A 22,099-nucleotide genomic window follows, 5' to 3' on the forward strand; every position below is an offset into this window, starting at 1 on the left:
ACACTAGGTGTTCTTACTATCGACCTGGGCGACGGTGCAGGTCGTGCATATATCACAGCTTGTATTGCCTCATGTTCAAATAGACTGGCACCGAAAGGTATGCCAAATACAAATTATTTAGTTATTGCCTGTCTGTACATATGTTTGTATCACCTTTTGAAACTTAACTTATTCCTAGGTTTAATTAGACAGGAAAAAAGTAGAAAAATAACAGAAATTAAGTTGTGTTATTTCTTATCAGTAGAAATTTCAAAGCCATGTCCGTTTTAATAAATTGTATAATACCTCTGTAATTATGCATATTGGGATTAAGAAGATGCCTTAGTTCATAGTTATGTTTTTCTTTCTTTCTCTTTGGCGTCCAATAATATGAAATGCCAGTAAATTAAGAAAATACACAAGAAATTTTTTTCTCTGTAGGTCTAAGGAATTCGAGATGTTCGGATTTGCACAGATTCAGTATTGTTCTCCAAAAATAAAATATTTTTGTTACAATTCTTAAGATCTAGAGAAGGATTTAGTTTATACATGTATTTTTTATTTTATCTCTTTGAATATGTTTGGAAACAGTATTTCCATGTTCATCGCCCATTCTAAAAAATGTGTTTGTTTCACCCTTGACAAAAACAAGATTAAAAAAAAAACAGAAAAAAATAAATGAATTATATTTTTGATATTTACACAGATTTAAAAATAAGCAAATGAATGTTCATTTTCCATTTTCTGGTTTGCACTGGTCAACTTGCATCCGAATGTTAACATGGCCGATTTATTCCTGTTATTTGAAACCATGACCTTTCATGTTAGGCAAATTCCACTAATTATATGATTACGCTAATCACATTTTGAACAACCGGATCCAGACGATGGAATTCTTCTACTTTAAAGAATTCTTTTAGAACAGACAAAAGAACCCTTGTTCGTGACGTAAACATTTCCCTGATATGCAAAGTGAAGAGCTTAAATCACGGACATTATAAATCATGTCTAATTTCTAAACGAAAAAGGAATGGCGGGGATACTTTTTATTTTTCACTTGACTATAGACTAAACAGTTTGACATTCTTTACGTTGATGATAAATATTTATTTTGTGGCGAATTCAGTGAATGTATTTGAAACTTTTGGAATTCAATGTAAATGAGTCTAGAAGATAACAACGTCTTCGGACATGATGAATTATGTCTCGCGCCAACCTCAATCTCAAGATGTAACGATCACATTTGGTCTCTTCACGAAGAGAGATCGGCGTATGCGATTTAACCTTTTCGTGCTGCTTCGGCGAGAGATGAAGACGAAGGCCGAGTCCAGTGGCGTCGTCGTCTTCATCAATTTTCACAGCGTCATGCTGTACCCATTTAATGTATTCATATTGAAATCTCATTATCAATTAATGGAAAATAATTTTGCACCTTCATTAGGTTGTTTTAGATTTCAAGATGTCTATGGAGATTTTAATTTACATATGAAATGTTATAGTGTTTTTAATATTGAATAAATTGAATCTAATGGAGAAGCGATATATAATATGAATTTTGTATTATTTGTCACTTTTTTATCTTCATGATTTAAAATGTGAAAAAAATTGTTAGATACAATCATGTTAATTTCATCAGTGTTTTCGTCATTCATTTTCATCTAATTCAAAACGTTGTTTGCATATGGAACATTAATTATATTAGAAACAATTAAAGACGGTACTTATACTGTAGCAATTATAATTATTATTACTTATTCAATGTCTTCGATGGCATGCTTCAGTGATGAAGCAGTATAAAAGGATAAAAGTCCCGCTATAGCAAGGAGACAGAAAACGAATATACTGCAGCCTCCCAAAACATATATCCATCCACACATAGCACCACATTACACATATAGGGCGCTATCCTTTATATGACGGTAAACCGTTTATTCAAACCAAATCACACGTACCTAACTGTAAGCGGTACATCTGTTCGTAATAATACAATTGCATTGTCCAATTTTAGTTTTTGTCTCCCGAACATGATGTCAATTTCATTTTTTAAATTTTATTTCAGCTTGTGTTTTTTTTCAAATAAGTTATCACTTAGGTAGTAGGCCGCTTTATTATAAAGATTCTAATATCCTACTGGGAATTGAATGTGTTTTGACTGAGTGTGCAGTACTCGAAAGTCTTAATCGAAGATGACGCCAATGAAGAAAAAAACTTTTTTTTCCGACGTGGAAACTGTGTTTGTTTTTATTGGCCATATAGCACTAGAATATTATTTGTTCCAAAGACGACGGCAGTGGACGGTTTTTCTAATGTTTATTTTATGTTCGTAAACTATTTATCTGTTATTAAAAGTACAAAAGAAGTATTGTCCAATCAAACTTCATACTGGAGAAAGGTTAACTCTTTCGAGTGTCTCTGTTATAATTAGTATTCAGGAAATAAACTTTGTCTTAAAGCAAGGCAAGTCTCGATAGCTACAATGTAAAATTGAATGCTGAATATGCAACACTTGTTTAATGTGTCAAGAGCCTATGTCAAGATAAAATTCAGAAGAAAGGGAAAGAAAGAAAAAACATTCGAAAGATAAAAAACAGAGATTAAATTCCATTTGGTATATAGTGATTAATTAGTGATTTTGTTTTTAATTCAATGATAAAAAAATAATTAAAGACTAGTGTACGAGGAGCAAGGGCCACGTGGGGTATGTGTGCCTTGAAGTCCTCAAGTGTGGTGCATTTTACTGTTACTACAGAGAGGAGATTCCATTGTGTTATTCTTTGTGGGGAAATATATGTCCTTTGTTGCAGAGATTTGTCTGAATGCATGTAGATGAGTGTCTGGTTCTGTGGTCTGCTGGTAAAATTAGGAAGGCATTCTGACTATTGACTCACTCTACACATGTCATGAACCTGCAACATGTAATAACAGAAACAAGACTTGAAATATTTTCCTAGGCAATCCCTTTCTCCTCCTATCCAATCAAACTGTCAAACACGAAAAGGGCAGATTACCTTCTATCACACCTTTCTAATGTCAGCGATCGTGAGGAACAGGTATTTAAAGCATACCACGTTTGTCTGCTCAGCTGTAAGACAATATTTAAACACTTTAAGCGGTAAAACTGGTATTTCAAAATGTTTGTTTTACCCTTGCTCTTTCTTTTCTATAAGCATCCATAACTTAGTTCATCTGAGAAATGTCGATCGGCCAATACATGGTCATAAGTTAAAGATTCATGGCTTGATGAACTTCTGCTGAGAAGTCAAAACTGTTCTATGTCTAATTTGTTTCTTGCAAAGATTTTTATGAATGGAATGAAGGCCAATAACCATAGCTGAAAATCGAAGAGAACTAGAACGACGTTGGTGTACTGGAATTCTAACTATGTTTTATTAATCAAAGTTGTATTTTGACAATCATATACTAATTGTAGTATTCACAAAACCAGTGTCTGTTCAAAATAATGACAGTTACACAATCAAACCATTATTTTTGCTCAGAGTATCAGCATATCATATCACTACCCCTCGAAAATAAGTTGGACAACTTGTGCCCAATCCCATGGAATATATTCGATACAAATACAATTTGTTTAATTCAAAATGCTCCCTCAATTACGAAGATCAAATTACCCTATTTTCCCATTTTTGAAAAAAAATTAAAACAGTTCATATCGATAAAAGTTCTGACTACTTACAGTTAGGACGTTAATTAATCAAACAAGCAAACAAACAAACAAACTTAAAATATATTGCAGCTTAAAAGAAAAAGAAACTGCCCGTTCTAAAAGCTGGATAGTCATTATGCTCGAAATGTGCTTTCATGTCAGCATTTTATGTTAACCTACACTTAAATATAAAAATGTAAACCCAGTTCGTTATTTCACATTCAAGTCTACCACTTCAGTCTACAATCGACCTTTGACCTATAAGCGTACCAGGCAGGTAAACACGGCAATCTGATAATAATTTGAACTACCCAGGTGTGGTCTGTCACACATCACACTCGAATTAATCGCTAACGGATTTTTTGTTTATAATAATGTTGTCACTTTCCAATCTCCAAATTTCAAAAGTCTCATATTTCGGGAATTACTTCAGTATTAACCAATGCGTTTCATCAATAGCTATTCGCTAAACTTAACAGATTTTTAGTGTGTTTTTCATTTCTATAATAAATTTATCTCTTGCAATTACTTAATGGAGGGTTACATCTTCCTTGAGAAGATATGTTTATTGTTTCTTTAATTACAGTTTAAATAGAAAACGCGAACTACAATCATATGCTTAATTGTAAAATTTGACAAAGAAATGCTAATTGACACAATTAAGCAGAAGGTTTTAATTTCCATTGTTTTTCATTCGGCACTATCTATTATTGTTGAAAAATGTTGCTTCTATAGCTGAAAGCTGTTATCTCTCTACTAGAATGTTCAATGCACACGTATTGTATCTTTATTGTATATTTCAAGCACAACGATAACATTGGCTAAGTGATTTTAAAAGTTGTGAAAAAACTTGATAGGAATCAAGAAGTAAAATATCGTTCGTATGGAATTCCATAGCATAGTTCTCGCGTATCATATTCTTTTTTAACATCAAGCAAAAATACCCTTCATACGGAATTCCATAACATTAATTCTCTCTAATCATCCTCTTTGATGGTGTTTGACTGTTTATTCTATTAAAACCTTGGACACATGTTTTCGTAAGTCAAGTGTCGATTATTGACATACCATTTTCACGAAGTATTTACGGTTTAATTGCTTCGCCATATGGACCTCCGGGCAATTACAAACCAAAAGCAACCATGTCAGCATCCCTCTCCAGGATTTCTTGTCAGTATTTCTACTTCAGATGAACAAATCTATAAATAATGAGAAGGTAAGAGGGGGCACTTCGTCAAATCTGACAACAGTTATCATCAGTCGATAAACCGAATCGACCGACCCTTGGGGAATAATGGACACACGGGAGCGTACTGACTTACGGTAACTAACGCGTGCCATAATCACAATATGTAGTAGCATACGTCGTTGGTCCAAACGACCTATTACGTCAAGTATCAGCGGTTAATTATAATGACGTACGGATGATCGTAAGTGTTGGGGAAGTTCATAGTGGTTCATTTACTCCCTCCCATAAGTGTCCGAGTACGCTTGATAATGATGTATGGATGCCAGTTAGTGCAAACGCTGTTGTGACCAAGATACGAACTCATGAAATATTATTGCGTAAGCTAAGGACACGCATGTTCATATTAGGCGTGGTTTAATATGAGAATAATTAACGCCCTAGTGACATAAGCAAAGACTGATTGGTTAATTAATCTCCTTTTAACAGCCATGATTATTTAGGGACGCCTTCCGTGTATGAAGTGTGTTGCGCGTGGTGATTGCATGCGTATTTCGGGAGATATGTTCATTCGTGCTTCTTTGTAATATTGTAACGCACGCTTGCCCCTTTGAAAGTGATTTTATAAAAATGTAAATTTCGTATTTAATGTAATTAATATTTTCTAGGTTTATTGTCTTTTGTCTCATCATTGTATGTTAGAAGGCTTTTATAAGTTGTAATAACTTTTGCCCTATCCCTTTGTCTTTTGTTTTGACAATAAAATATGTTTAAACTAAACTTCAGTATATGCTACCATAGATGCAGAAAAGACAAGCCCAGCCGGTCGTATAATACGTCATTTTATAAGACAGGTGCGATGTAATCCACCGAGTGATCTCGAATCGTACGCCATTTTTCTCCTAGCACTCCCTTCCCTCATTCGAGAGCTCGAAATCTACATTTGACGAAAAAAGTTCAGAAACTCGAGCGATCGAGATCTTAAAAACTGTCTTTGGAATAAAATTTACATACACAACGGACCCTCTGCGGATAAATACGATAGATTTGTTTCGTTTACGGAAATTGTTAGTGACTTCAGAAGTATCGATTTAAGCATGTTTAAATGATTATTTGCATCTTGACTGTTCGGAGATCAATGAACGCTCCATATAAGATATCAACTTCCAAGGAAAGGATTTCCAATAGAAATACTTCTCCGCGGGGCTTGTTGGATAAATGTTTATTTTTGCAGTAGATTCGCGGTGAATCTTTCACACTTAGTTTATCGTACATATGGATTTGTCTAAACAATCTGTAATGGAGTCGGACATTTGGCTCCCGTCGACGGTTACCGATTAGACACATTGACATATCGCACTCGACAGGGCAGGCACGCCGTCTACAGACACATGCCATCACCGTTACCCCTGTGATTTTGTAAACCAAATACATCATAAATCAAAAAACACATATATACAATCCCGACTTTTCTTATCACTTTTAAGTGCGTGATACTCAGGCGCTAAAATTGAGGAAATTCAGAATGAAACGTAGTTTTGGATTTTATACTCTGATAAAAGGTTAAGCCCACTTCAAGAAACAAATTCACGTTGGAGTACTAGGGTCAACGTTCGCTACATTATTCGTGCTTTGGTGTTTACATTTCTATAACTGCATCACTGTTCCGTGTAAAAGCTATCCCTACCACAGCGAACGTTAGAGGGCAGAGGTGTAGACATGGCATTCACCAGATAATGAACGCAGTGTAACGACTGATTAGCGGGTGTGGTGCACCGAACATATTGCATAACTAAGTGTCGACAACTGATGCACATCAATGACTATTTCACGCATAGCTGATGTCAGTTAAAATGTTTGACACTTGTCGTGTGGGCTGCTTATGTTAATCTATACAGACGTTCTGTATATCCCACAGCTCAGCAAGTTATTATGAATTAGACTCGATAGCACAGGGGCATGTGCATGCATTACATTCTAGATTTGTTTTTGCATAGGGGTATGGAAATTACTTACATTTCATAAATAATTGATAACTTATTCATATGCTAATCTATAGATTCTTATATGGCTATGTTATGTACATAGGGAAACCTCTACTCGATTAAAGGATTTGACTGACAGCACGAGGCGTGCCGACAAAAGATTTGCGAAGAAACATTTGCGATTTTGATTTAAATCTAGACTTATTCAATGCGCCAAAAAGCTCTAAGATGGTACTGTATCGGACTACCCTTCGGAATCCTACACATCTTGCTTAATTCGTCCAACATGTAATCTCAATATATTTACGATATACTATAAACCAGTCTATTTTTACGAATTTAATATTTCACATTTTCGTTATGTTCAGTATATCAAGGATTCTCTCTAACAATCGTGCATTCTTGTATAGGCTTTAAACATCACTCCAAAAGTTTGCGTAAATTTTTTCTTGAATTTTCGCGTAAAATCTGTATCTCCCAAAAACCAAGTACCTTACAGTTGAGCATGTCCCACGAAAAGTTAAGTCACCAACACCTAATTCATGTTTATCGTACAATTTTATAAATGCGTATGGTGAACTTAATTCTAAATAGACAATATTGTTTTCGTAGCATTCCGATTTCTGAAGATATCTTCGTTACTTTTTTTTCTGTTTTTTTTTTCAGACTGGCACTATGGCGACTCCGACAGCAATCAAGGTTAGTATATATATATTTTTTTGCGTCATTTTGCGACACAAATGTAATTTAATGGGAAAAAAAATCTTGATCACGACCTAAGTTGTTTCCCCAATATTCATTAATAAAAATGTTAAGATAAAATGTCCACGTGCTAATGATTAAACATTTTATATATACTAGATCCACCAGAATGGGCAAATTTACCAAACTCGGCATGTGCTGACCAATACCAGTCTCCCATAGACGTCCCCACGGTAACCAAACAGAAATATTCTGTCATCAGCAACTTCCGGTTACAGGGATTCAGTGACGTCAGCGGTTATACGACAACCATGAAAAACAATGGCCACACATGTGAGTATAAATGACGCGCGGATTTTCCTTAAATTCTACATAATAACTTAGACTAACGGTTTTTTATATGAAAATGGTAACTGATACAATAATGCATATATGATATGTATAATTGTCTTTGTGACTTGCCAAGCAACGGCATGTGTAAAATAAAAAGAATAGAACAAACTCGTTCAGAACAAGTTAAAGGCTTACAATGAAGCGGAAAGTTGAGCTTAAACTATTTTAATCACCACCAGAAAATTAATCACATACTTTGATTACCAATAGAAAATTCAGCAAGTTTCTGTTAGTTACAGTAGTATAATAATTTGAACGAGTTTTGCATTTTAGAATATGTTTTGTATATCAAAATATCTGATTGATTTTTAAAGATTTTTTTACTCATAAATTGATGACGTCATCTGTTACAGTGCAGGTGGATGTTACCAGTGGAGACCTCATTGTGTCGGGAGGAGGATTGCCCGGAAGTACGTATAAAACTGCACAGTTACATTTCCACTGGGGAGCTGACGATACCGACGGCTCAGAACATACCTACAACGGACGAGCTTATCCCATGGAGGTCAGTAGGTCAAAGGTCAAAGATGACTTTTGATACCAAGGAGCCTCGAACCTATATGGTACCAACAGTAAATGTAGTTTTAACGGTGAAATAAAGGATGAAAATAAAATTTCAAAAAAATGTTGCGTGTGAAAACAAAACACCCTATTTTTACTACACACGCAAAATCTTGTCATTTTTCATGTCACCAGCCACCAGTTTTGGTTGCTTTTTGCGATTGTTTCATAGACAATTTGAGAGTTTTACATATAGTTTTCTTTTCGGCAATTATTATGAGATGGTGGGTTATTAAAATTGCCTTTCGTCCGTGGTTCACCGTTAATCTGTCTGGCCGTCCGTAAACTGATAATCCACAAAAATCACTGAAGGATCTTTCTCCAATTTTAAGCATCTGTTTCCCTTTTGCATATTAAAGAGTTATCTGCCCTTGCTGGTAGATGTTGATTGTGAGGTCATGTGTTTGCTAGACTGGTTCCCGCCTCAGTTACCTCCCTTGCATACGCTTCACTGAGGACCGGTAGCGAGAAACCATCTTGAGCGAGAATTCCTACTCCAGAGTGCGCATCATTTCTGCGCATGATGTGTCATCATGGAGACGGCTACTTCCGTTAAGAGAAATAACGTCATTAACGTCGTTCCTATGAGCACCCTAAACTCTGTTAGCACGAAATAATTTCAAAACTTAAAACCTTATTTACTTTTGTTTATATATCGTTCAAATAAATTATTTATTCTTTACGTTAAGATCCGTCGCTTTGTGCGTAAAGGGGTTTCTCACGTCTAAAAAAAGTGATGCCAGCGAACCGGATATGTAGATTGACCAATCAGAAAAATCATCATGGTTACCCGCTACCGGTCCCTAGTGAACGGAGCGCAGCCTGGCGGAGAGTAGAGAACTAAGGGAAGGGAACCAGTCTAATGTGTTTAATGATGTTACAAAGGTTATCTATCCGCTAAGGGAGCTAACTCTGTAATATGCAAAGCCGAATTAACATTTTGAGACTGAACATCAGAAACAGATTACAGGATGACTGACGTGTATCCATCTTGGATTTATTTTGATAGTTGGCAGTTTGTCACCGCTATTTCTCAGAAAGCACTGAAGAGATCCGTCCCCAAGTTTACGCACAGCTTTCTCTTGAACCTTTGTGAACTATATTTCGTATTCATATATTTTCAAAGATATTGATAAGAATACATAGTCTAATGGATACTTGCCTTTCGTGACATTTGAGAATTAAATAACATGTATAAAGTGTGGATTTTATTTCAGATGCACATAGTAAATTACAACCTGAAGTATTCCAACCTTGGGGAGGCGGTGGATAAACCAGACGGACTAGCTGTTCTAGGATTCTGGGTTGCCCACACAACAGTATGTATAAATTACGTCATATTAACATTTCGGCACATTCCGGATCTAAAAAATATTTTCATTTGGAGTAGACTTGTCACTTGGTACTCTAGGGGATAAGTGAATTTCGCCCTAATTGATAGCATGAATTGAGTTTTTGATGGACTCTTTTATTTTAGAAATTATTACGCCGGATCAACCAATCAAATACGACGTTATAAATGGCGACGTCATGTTCTAAGTTAATGGCTGATAACATATTCTTTAAGCCGATAAAATTGCTTGTTACAACACTGTTCCGCAGGATGGGGAGTGGCAAACCATGTCTTTTCTCTCCCAGTCTAATTTGTATTGCTATGAAGAAGAAAAAACCGTTCATCGATAAATGACAGGTTAGATACTGTGTGTTATAATATTTATTTGATGTTTTGAGCTTAAATAAGTTCTCGGTTTCCAAAAAGAAGTAGTACGTTCTACTTTTGGCGAAATAGTGGTAATAATATTCGTTGAAACAATTAGAGTTATGTCCCTTTGACTGAATAGCTTTTATTTTTATTCAGGATGATAACAGCGCGTTCATGCCACTGGTTACCGCCATCGGAAATTTGACTTACAAAGGTATGTGTATCTCTTCTTACGATCTCTACACCCCTGGACTATCTCATAGTAAAAATGGAGGCAACAGGAACAGAACAGGTAATTTAGTCCTTTGATGTACATCAAAGAGCCGTATAACGGTACACTGTGGTTGACTATGTGTGACTTTGAAGTTAGGCGTCGCTCTCTCTGTTGTCTTCAAAGAAAATTTTTGAAGGCCTGTGAATGGTTCAGATTTATTCCCCTAAGCTGCCTTCAATTTTACTATGAGTTAACACAGGGGTGTAGAGATTGTAAGTGATCGGAACCCCTGGAGTATCGAGGATGTTTTTTAATATTTGCTGCTGTTACTTAATATATGAAGAAAATTGAAGTGGTTTTCTATATAAATACGTAACGACGAGTAACCCCTGGAGTATCGAGGATTATGTATATCAGGAAAAGCCTTTCTTAAATGAACTAAGCTACATGTATCTGTTATACCAGGATATTAGCATTTAATCCAACAATCATAGAATATATTAGGTGTTTTTTTCAGATACCAACACCCCTGTCAGTGTAAATATTGGCGCGCTGCTACCCCAGCGAATCAACAGGTTCTACCGATATAAGGGAAGTCTCACCACGCCCCCTTGTTTTGAGAGTGTCACGTGGACAATGTTTGAGGAGAAGATCATGTTGTCGCGTGCACAGGTAAATATGCCGGGAAATTTCGCTAACTGTGTGTTGAATACTTCGCGAAATTCCTTTTCTTTTCATCCCGGATAGACTTTGTTTTTTTTATTTTTTTTTCCAAAGGGAAATAACTCTTAATAAAAAGGACATTAATTTCGGTTTATTCCCTCTTTCTATCACGTTTTCCAACGAAATTTGGTCAGTATATGTAGTATGGAATGATTGATGTCGCAGTGGTTAACCTGTGTCTTCCCCGCATAATATATTATTTAAAAATCTTCAAATCTAAATGGCGGCATAGGTATACATGTACTTCTATAAACGCTTACCATTTTTATTCTTGAAGCACTGAAGCTGGTTATTGCTCATTCGGAACACAAACTCGCCCACTTATGTGAAATTGATGCTAAACTGGATTATCTTTCGTAATATCGATTCTTTCCACTAGGCTGCGCTGTAAATACTGTAACTACGGAGCGAACCCTAGCGGAGAGTAAGAAAAACTTCGGCAGGTAATCCAGTCTCGTACAGTACATAATATGCAAAGATAAATAACTCTATTTATATTTCTTAACAGTTGGCCAAGTTCAGATCGGTATCAAGTGGTTCCAATGACATTGCTCATGATCTGGTCGACAACTTCCGGCCAGTACAGCCATTAAATGGCCGACAAGTACTACGTAACTTCCAACTGGAGGAGGAAATCAACTCCGCCTCTCAAATTTCAAGCCTCGGTCTGACTTTAACCGTCATGGTCACAGTTCTACGTTCATATCTGTGATAAATAGACATTCATTTAGACGCCTCTTCGACAACTTACATCTAGTCATGTGACACGTACACTACACAATATAGTCATGTGACATAATCATGTGATGTCAAGGCGGGATCATTTCTTCAAATACTATTTATGTTTTTGTATGTTTATACATGTCTATATGTTTGTAATTGATGAAAAAGATAGCGATTTTCGCTACCATGTAGTCAGAAGAATATACTTTGAGTGTTCAAGTCCAGAAAACGGTCAGTACAATATTTTTTCAATAGAAAATACAATTTATATGAGAATATTCTGTCTATATTTGACATGATCCAGAATCTGCATAAATAAGTTCCATCATGTTGCCACACATGAAAGAAAGTCTGCCATCACTTGATATGTATACATTTTCTGCAATAATGTATATAACAAATGAAATTTGTAAAGGCCACGGTTTTCCGATCATATGTAAAACTTATTCATAATTACTTTATTCAACGTAACAGAAATCTTTCTTGTCTTTTCTCATTATTCTTTTTACACAATATATGAGAATGAACTTGTTGATTAAGTGATCATTAAATGCGATGTGTTGTTCTCATCAAGAATATGTGTAGTTAATAATAATTGGTCTGATTTTGTCATGTGTATATGCCGTGAACATTACCTGTGTAAAAGTGCATCCTGATCTATCAGAGTTATCCCCCTTTGTTTTCACTTTGTCCGTACCCAGTCGCATCATCTCCGGCAATCTTCGGAAATCGTCGAATTATTCCCGAAGATTACGTCATTGCGAAGCGAGACATATGTACAAAGGGAAGTAACTGTAGATCAGAATTATTTATATATAACCATGCATATTATTGAAGAATGTATTTATATATATACATGTATATTAGTGCTAAAGAAATATTTGTGAACAATGCAAGTTGTAATATAAGACAACTTATTTAGGGTTTGTTATCATTAAGTCATGCAACTGTGCGAATGGTTCTAAAGTTTGATAATTAAGCTGTATTTTAGCAGCACCTTTTGGTTCACTTGAAACTTACAAGATGCGCCATGCATTTCAAAATACTTTCATTCATGTAAAGGAATATTCTTTTTAAGGTGGCTGATTTTTGCCATTTCGTTTTGTCAAAACGAAAAAAAAAATCGAATCAAATGCTGAAACACGAAACTCAAATCCGTTTTGCTTATTATTTTTTTCGCCCTTTTTGATCTGAAATGACGAAATTACGAAATGACATCAGACAACCACTATATGTATTGATACATGCATAAAAGAACCCATGACTTAGCTTCGGTCACGTTTGAATAAAACTTTGATGAGGCATGAAATATTGACCATGAAAACACACTATGAAATCTTGTATTCTAATCTATGTATAAGATGCGTTAAGATATGTTGATAATTCACGGAAAGCCACGAAATCCAATACTACAGCATGAAATTCAAAAGGACATGGTGAAATCCTGGACATTCATTTATAAGTTTAAATTCATTCATGGATACACATAAATCTTGGAAATCTTCTAATTTACTTATAATCTTGGAAATCTACATTACATAGTTTTAAATTCAGTCAGCGATAAATTGATAGGATAATTTACTTTGAAAAAGTAATGTGTTATTACATATAATCTTAGAAATCTACCTTACATATAAATATTGGAAATCTACCTTACATATAGATATTGGAAATCCACATTACATATCCATCTGGGAAATAAACATAACATATTAATCTTCGAAATCTACATTACAAAAACTCCTATGGAATCTGCATTTATAATTCATATCACATCATGGAAATCTATTTAACGGGGTTTGCCGTAAGGCGCTATGAAATCGGACACAGAGATAAGATTCTTTTTTTTTTTTTTTTTTTTTTTAGCATTCAGGACATTTTATTGGAGTATTAGAGATATGTAGCATTAATATATTTGGAAACTAAGTATACCTTGTAGCATCGATATGAAATAAACAATGTCATAATATCCTTATCTTTTTCTATTTTAGCAACCGATAACACGCACGCCGAACCATTTGTTAACATACCTGAAAGGCGTTGGAAAGATAGAGTGTGGTACATTTCTACTTTGTATATACTTGTAATACGGATGACGTCGACAAAGAAGACGCTTTCCTTTTGTACACCATTTATTTGTTACTGTTTGATAATATTTTTGATTTTGACGGAAATCACATACACACACCAAATGAGCTCTGACTTTAAATTCAAACTCCTACATCGTTACTTTATATATACCCGTCAACAAATGCTGTAAACGTGAACGTATTCATGTGTGAATATTTTCGCTAAGTCAGTTTCCAACTATTCGCGGAGTTATAAGTTTTGCACAACATCTTGTAATCTTACTAGTTTCATGTCAAAATCTGCAATTGTTTAAAACACGTTCGGACGTATAGATATAATCGTGGATATATAATCAAAGAGAAATACTTTCGCTTATTAGTACCCGTAAATTCTCCACAATTATATAACACGTACACACCACACTCCCCATTACGGTAATCCATATAAGGACGACTGTACTAACAGTGTATCACTGTAGGTATCCGGTGTTCGATAGGTGATGTATTGATATCTGACATTATCTGTCTATACAGGATAGGTAGTGATAGATCGGCTAGCCACCAGATGTCGATACGCCACGACCGACTGACTGGGGCAAGTACAATCATTCTTGCCTGAAGAATCTCTATATTTGCTTGTACTTTTAATAAATAAGAGCGTTATTTTCAAACAATTCTTTTTGTAAATAAGAGATTATTTATAAGAGATGAGTCGAATAAAAGTGCAGTTATCATTTAAACTAAAGCAAACGAGAAAACAACTTTAAAGTGCGTACAAAATGGAACAAATAAAAGGAAGATGTTTTAAGAACAGGAAAATATAATATTTTCTGTTGGATCGACAGCCTTAGAAATATGGGTCATTTCCGGTTTAGAAGTTTTTCAGTCAATAATCCTCAAACACTTTTAGTTTTATATCAAAACAGGAAATAAAAAAAAACCCACTTTTCTCCCCTTTTCTCTATAGATTTCATCGATCTGTAAATATCCATCATTAGTATGAACTCTTGATCATAATAGGAAGAAGTCCCGGAGTATCGTCTCTCCAATTGTCCATGGCATTTTAGGGTTTATTTTGTTTTAAATATTCTATTGACAGTTTTTTTTTTTTTCGTAATTTTTTATTTTTTCAAATTTTGTAACACATTTGACATGACAAACGAGGACACTTTCATTCTTCACATACACACACATACACCTTATACTATCAAATATACACACAGAGAGACGAAAGACAAAAAGATAAGAGATAAGATTCTTGTAGTAATATCTTGTGTAGTTGTTTTCATCTTCCCTCGACATAATGGAAATCGGACATCCGTCCCAAAAGACATTACGGAGAAGAAGAAAAAAAATCTCGACATGTGTTTAATGAATAGTATGAATACTCGACTTTATCTTTGAGTCATCCGACTTTATAATTATATCGACAGATATCTTAAAAGTGACAAAATCTCGGCATGTGTCGTAATACTTCAGGAAAATCGTTGCCTAAGTCAATTGTACCGAAGTTAGAAATTGTCTTGTGTCTTACGACGATATAACAGGCAATATTATAACAATTTGATATTTTCCATTTATGATTTTTTTAAGAAGTGCTCATTTACATTTACAAATAGTAGCTATTGAAAACTGTTAAACGTTATATATATTTAATTGTAAAATCTTCAATTTATAGATAAAAATGTAAATTATGCATGTTTCAACACGTTCCCATTTGGAAATAAATTTATTATTTAAAGTTATATATGTTTTTGTGTTTCTATTTGTATATCATTACTAAGTACATGAGACAAATTACATAATTACCAGTCCATGAACTTTCTAGATTAATGCATCATTCAATATCGCATACTCGATACTCCAGGGGTTACTATCACTGACTTTACATCCATCCCAGGACTATCACATAGTAAAACTAGAGGCAACAGAAGACAAAGGTTATTTGATCCTTTGATGTATATCAACATAAGAGTATAACGGTGCACTGTGGCTGACTGTGTTGCTTTGAAGTTGGGCGTCGGTCTACCTGTGATTGGTCATTTTTTTACGTCTGAGCTGCCCTAAGTGTTTGACTATGGCATATTTCAGGGGTGGATGTCACGACAGTGATAGTAACCTCTGTAGTGTTAAGGTCATACCGCGATAAGGCAAAAAAATATTTGTTTAGGGTTACATTGGCAAAGAAGAAAATAGGTTCAGTCGATAGGGAGGATTTTTTCTTTCTTTCATTCTTTTATTAAATGTTTTTCACTCTAAAATAATGGTCGGAACCGGAGTCTGAGATCAAAATCCCGACTTTTTAAAATATTTTTTCGTAGAAAAGTGGAAAAAAAAGTTAGGGTCGGGGTAAAAACTTATGATCGGTCGGGTAACCCTAAACAGACATATTTTATTTTTGGCCTAATGATAGATGTGTGTTCCAACAAAAGCCAAACTGATGATACAGATACCAGATATAAACTCTGTAGCAAGGTATGGAAAATGCTAAGAGTTCAACGTATCTAGGAAAAAACAATTTTACTCAATCTAATTAAATTTCGATGTTCTTTATCTACTCCGTACACTCCACGGAGTAGATAATGGACATCGAATTTTAACTAGATTGCAGTTTTACTTGAAGTAGTTGAGAACGAATTTTCGAGTAACCTCCCTTTACACAGAGAGATTTAATTTATAGCTTTCAACATCTCTGACAAAGTCCATAGCAAAATTGAAGGCTATGACTGCGACAACGGATCAACAGTTGGTTTGGTTTTTTATGTACATGTAAATAACAGTACATTGTGATTGACTTTGTGGCTTTGTTGTTAGGTGTTTTTCTCTGTAATCTTCAAATGAAGATTCTGTAATTGATCGGTGTTTTTCCTCATGAATTGCCTTCAGTTTTACTAAGATATGTCAACATTGAAAGCAACCCTTCGAGTATCGAGGATGTCAACACTCGTGCACATGTTCTAATGCTTAAATTTGATAATAAATTTGAAAAAGTTTGTTTTGGAAATTAAGCTGTCATTTAACTTTTTGAAATCCAAAATCGATTTATTTTTGATATTTTGATTGATCTCGAATTTTTTCTGCTTCAATTGATTTTCATAGGCGCACGTGAATGCGTAAAATTAATTTTTCGCTCAAACACCGCAAATGAACCATGAGGTAGAAAATGATAGGACAACCCTGTGTAATCACAGGCGTTTGGCTCTATAGACATTTTTCTCTCTCTGTATGTATGTAATACTGTGTCAAGGTCTATAACTCGGTCGGTCATATACAGTAACACTACCTTATTTAAGAAAAGTATGATTATTCACAAACTATATAAGATGTTACAATGGGAATACTCTCAATCGACAGCCAAATTATTTATCTATAATTTGGTATATGATACAATGTACATCATGCTGTATAAATGTCACTAGGTATCCAGATACATCGGAAAACAGAAAGACTTCAACTGGTCGGACACTTGTCACGGTCTGTCATCGGTACACAGGATATAGCTACTATCAAAGCGACAGCTCAAAAAAATACAGCATGACGGGGAAATTCAGTCATTGTTTTTAATTACACAGCACAAGTATGCTGACTGTATCCTGGTCTCGTCGTTTCAGAACACATTCGACTTAAATTAAATGTAAAACGTGTGGAATTTTAATGCGTCTTTATTGAATAATCTGTGAAGATATTTGGTGTGTACCTACTAAAATGTTCGATTACATGTACTTACATATTTTCGTTTATTTTGAAATGATGATATCGATTAAACCCAAATCACCTTTCTTACATAAAGGAATATGCATATATATTCATGAATACAAAATGTCGGGGACCTGAGTTTCTTCCATGATATTCGTTTTATAAGGAGATATCAGTATACCGAGTATAGCTGCCAGGTGTACGGATACTAGCTAAAATTGCTATTGTGGTGTACGGAGAAATGACTATACTCCGTACACAAGACGACTCAATTATGTATTGAAAACGGCATTTCTAGTTCAAATAATACTGTTTTATCGGTCTAATTACAATATTATAGCAATTATACATATTGCTAATATACAATTAAGATCAGCCAAGCCGAATATTTGCATGAATATTTGAATGTTTTCCGATTTCAACATCTCACCGAAAGTACACGCCATGTACACCATGCATATTGTCAAATAATTCTATATTGACGCCTTTAATTTACTGAGTTTATACCTTTAACGAATCTAGAATAGTTTGTGAAAAACCGAAACCAGGAAATGACAAACAATACAAATCCTATATCAGGTAAAAACATTGATTTAATTATCGAAATTTTGTGTAGCCTTTTCGAGTGTATCTATATTTTTGTATTTCCCGTGTACCGATGATACACGGTGGTGGTGTCATCTGATAAACATGCTAGAGCTCTAATGGGTAACTCAAAAACCTTTGCATGTCAACACTATGATTTTGGAAAGAAAAACAATAATATTTTAGCTTATAAACTGATTAAACAAAATGCGTTTTCGGGTTTAAATGTCTGATTTTCGAAAAACCAGGTAAATTGTTTATTTCCACGCTTTCAAAAATCATATTAAATCATATTAATTGGGACATGGGTCATATCAAACCATGATGTAATGTTTAAACTTTGTAATGATACAAAAATATCATGTTTACAAGAACACACTTAAAAGTAGTTAGCCAAAGGAAAATGCCTATAAACCGGGATACAGACATATTCAATGTAGCGCGTTAGCGCTACATGTAGAATATGTCTGTATCCCATTGCGTTCATACCACCTTTAACGCATTCAAAACACTGTTCAATCTGTATATTTACATTAAATAAGTCTGTTTTTACATCAAATTTAAAACGGTGATGATTGGTAACTACGGTAGTCAGGGATGACCGAAGATATATTTCCGATGGTTGAATGTTATAGCTGCAGTTTGATTTGAAATATAACAATGACACAAGTTAATTATTTAAAATTATGGGTTTTTTTTCAATTTGATAATATATCAATAATGTTCATTTCGAATAAAGATTGAGATAACCGAAGCGGAACGACTACCAGTACGGTATCGTTTTCAGGGTAGTGATGCGGTCAGAAGTGGAGCAAGCCGCCATATTTGATTTTCAACCGAGGAAAGTGACTGTGATATAGCCTATTGGTGGTATGACCGTTGGGCTGCTGGATGTTTGTTATGTATGTATCGGTCTACGAAAGCAATGTAGATAAATTCTTTATAGTCATGACTTTTATTTTATTGTACGAAGGATAAACAAGTGTTTGCATGGTGTGTGTAGACCTATTTTGAATGCAAAGACGGGGGTAAAGCTGATGATACTGTTTCAGATCACCTGTAATGATGTTTTTATTTTCTTCCGGAAACCTAAACATGACCTGTTAACCTATTTTTCCCTTAGACGATCCTATAATTGTTCTCCAACAATCAGATGTTCTGTATATATTTAGGTGAGATGAGGGACCGTACACACATACTGACGTAACTTTTATACTGTAAGAAATTTCCCCGAACATTCCAGAGGAAAGTCCCTAGGTTGTAGCCCCGACCAGCGATTCATTTTGTTGTTTATTACCGTTACAATGCTTGAACACGTCTTTTGTTTGATGTCAAATACATATATTTGATTGGATCTAATAGAAACTCTTTATCGTTATTTTGAAATCAGTCAAGACTCAACTTATGACGAAAAATCTTATCGAAGCGTGAACTAGAAGTAGTCCGAACCTGCACTGCGTTTGTATCCATACGTCATTGCGATTACGCTTATTTGAACGCAACTCTCTTACCATTGACTATATAGGGTCATATGTAAATATTTACATTTCCGTTTTCTCTTTGCTATATAACCTTACCAACTGCGAAATCGTTTACACTTGCGTAAACGCAGTGGTTGCCGCGCGAGAATACACACACCGGAACACTGACTTCCGCAAGTAATGTGAATGCGCATTCGGTTAGGCCTATAGTTTCTGTATGAAACATCTTCAATAGATTGCATGTATGAATGATATGTAAATCTTAAATTATATATCAGCAAATAAAAAATTAACAAATATTGTGTAAATGGGATGAAAAAAAGATAAAGTCAATGTGGAACTATATTTTGTGTACTCTCTGAATTTGACAACTTTCCCCGCCAAATTGAAGCCAGCTGTTCCGGGGTTCCATCAATTGACGGGCTGTTCCTACGATCGTATAGCATTAGAAAAACAGAGTTTTATTCTACTTGAACACTTAATTTGAATGAAATGGTCGATCGAAATGTAAATATAAGGAATGATTTTTATTGTTTGTTGTTTACTGGTGTGTAAACTGCATTTTTTGTACAGATATTTCAACATGACGCGCTGACGCGCGTCATTTAAAATATCTGTACAAAAAATGCAGTTTACACACCAGTAAACAACAAACAATAAAAATCGTTCCTTAAATATATCATTATGACTTTGAAGGATGGCATATCCGTGTTCATGTAGAACAATCGGTTATTCATCGTACATGCACACAAAAAAATCATTATTTTTAATTAATTTTTTTTTAAATTTTAAATTATAATGATTTTTTCAGACTACTTTATAAAATGAAATACGTTTACACGTACGATTCCGTTGATTTTCCAAGGGATCATATTTTTTAAATCGATACGCAACGTCAATGTTTCTATTGTGACGTCACGATAACGTCGGGTTTCTGCGCCATTCTCGGATTTTTTTTTCCATCGTGGAATGAAAAAAATGAATAGGCCAATCAGAAAGCCAGAAACAAAGAGAAAACTAATTATTGTCTTAGAACACGAGTATATTCTTCCGAGATTGTTATTATCGTAGTGACTTTATTAATAAAGGGACGACAACTCTGGGTTTATGTAGAACAATCGGAACATATCGGAGAATTCCGGCAATTTCCGTTATCATTGGCATAAGTAATTGATTAACTTGTATGAAGAGTGCCGTTTATGACATGACTAATTTTTATTCTTCTTTAACGCTTTATCGTCCATAGAAAATGTCTTTCTACTAATTCATATTTTGTATACTTGTGCAATCGACTCTTAAGTTTAGGCTCTACATATGTACATTTGCAACTTTGATTGAAAGCCGATTAATTTCAAATACATGTAGATATTCATTTGAAAAATTATAAAGCACATATATACGCCATACGGGAGAAGACGGATTATAAGTTTACAATTTGTGTATAATCCCATTTTCATATAACCTGCAAATAAAATATGTTTAAATCTTTACGCCATGATAATAAAAAAATCACCCAATATTGGTTTCTTTAAAATCTAACATTTTTCCGTATTAGGTCACTAACAAACTGTGTAACGAATTTTTCCCGTCGAAAACTCTTATAGATAAATATATATTTAATACATAAATAACTGAAAAAAATCATAAGGACTCAGATCTGCAATTTTTATACTTCATGTCATGAAAGTAACCGAAGACAGGATGATATGAACATTGAGAAGTCGAAAGTTAAGAAAAGTGGTTTAGAACTTCTGTCGTCTTTATCGGAGGGGTAGATTTTAGATTTTAAAATAATAGTATATTACGAGTTGAAACTAACATCTTGAGGAGCATACTGGTTATACAATAGCTCTCTCCCTCCCCCACCTCTCTCTTTCTCGTTCTTCCCTCACTCTCTCCCTCTCTCTCTATCTCAAATTCTCTTGTAAATGCCATCTTGTCTGTAATTTGAATGTTTTTATTATTTTTGGGAACGGGCTTTATATAAGTTGTATAACTTGTGCCCAATCCCATTGCACATTTTGCAATAAAATATGTTTAAATCAAAAAAATGGAATGAATGCGTTGAATTACGGTCCATTTTTGTTAAATATTCCAGAAACATATATACATAGAGATTGGAAACTCCTTCTTTGTCTTTGTTGACAGGCAGCGGCACCTCCGGTTTATAGGCATTTCCCCTGGCTAACTACTTTTAAGTGCATTCTTTTAAACATGATATTTTTGCATCAATACAAAGTTTAAACATTATGTCATGGTTTGATGTGATCAGTTTTTCCAATTGATGTTATTTAATATGATTTTTGAAAGCATGAAAATCGGCAAGTTTACTTGGTATTCGAAAATCAGACATTAAAAACCGGAAGTGCATTTTGTTTTATTAATATATAAGTTAAACTATTATTTTTTCTTTCCAAAATCGTACTCAAACCATCT

The 22,099-nt window shown here is 34.5% G+C and overlaps 1 protein-coding gene across 2 annotated transcripts in view; it reads left to right on the forward strand.

Moving 5' to 3' along the window:
- The window catches only part of LOC138331215 (carbonic anhydrase 7-like), a 55,539-nt gene extending 39,893 nt beyond the window's left edge, over positions 1–15,646 (forward strand). For both annotated transcript variants that reach the window (XM_069278700.1, XM_069278699.1), the window contains exons 3-9: positions 7,481–7,513; positions 7,676–7,849; positions 8,263–8,414; positions 9,688–9,789; positions 10,329–10,386; positions 10,904–11,058; positions 11,618–15,646. In XM_069278700.1, coding sequence (XP_069134801.1) covers positions 7,481–7,513; positions 7,676–7,849; positions 8,263–8,414; positions 9,688–9,789; positions 10,329–10,386; positions 10,904–11,058; positions 11,618–11,821 — 878 coding nt within the window. In that variant the 3' untranslated portion in view covers positions 11,822–15,646. The remainder of the gene's footprint in view (positions 1–7,480; positions 7,514–7,675; positions 7,850–8,262; positions 8,415–9,687; positions 9,790–10,328; positions 10,387–10,903; positions 11,059–11,617) is intronic.
- Positions 15,647–22,099: the final 6,453 nt, after the last annotated feature.

The sequence above is a fragment of the Argopecten irradians genome, chromosome 9 (genome assembly GCF_041381155.1).
Source record: "Argopecten irradians isolate NY chromosome 9, Ai_NY, whole genome shotgun sequence".
In the NCBI taxonomy this organism is placed as follows: domain Eukaryota; kingdom Metazoa; phylum Mollusca; class Bivalvia; order Pectinida; family Pectinidae; genus Argopecten; species Argopecten irradians.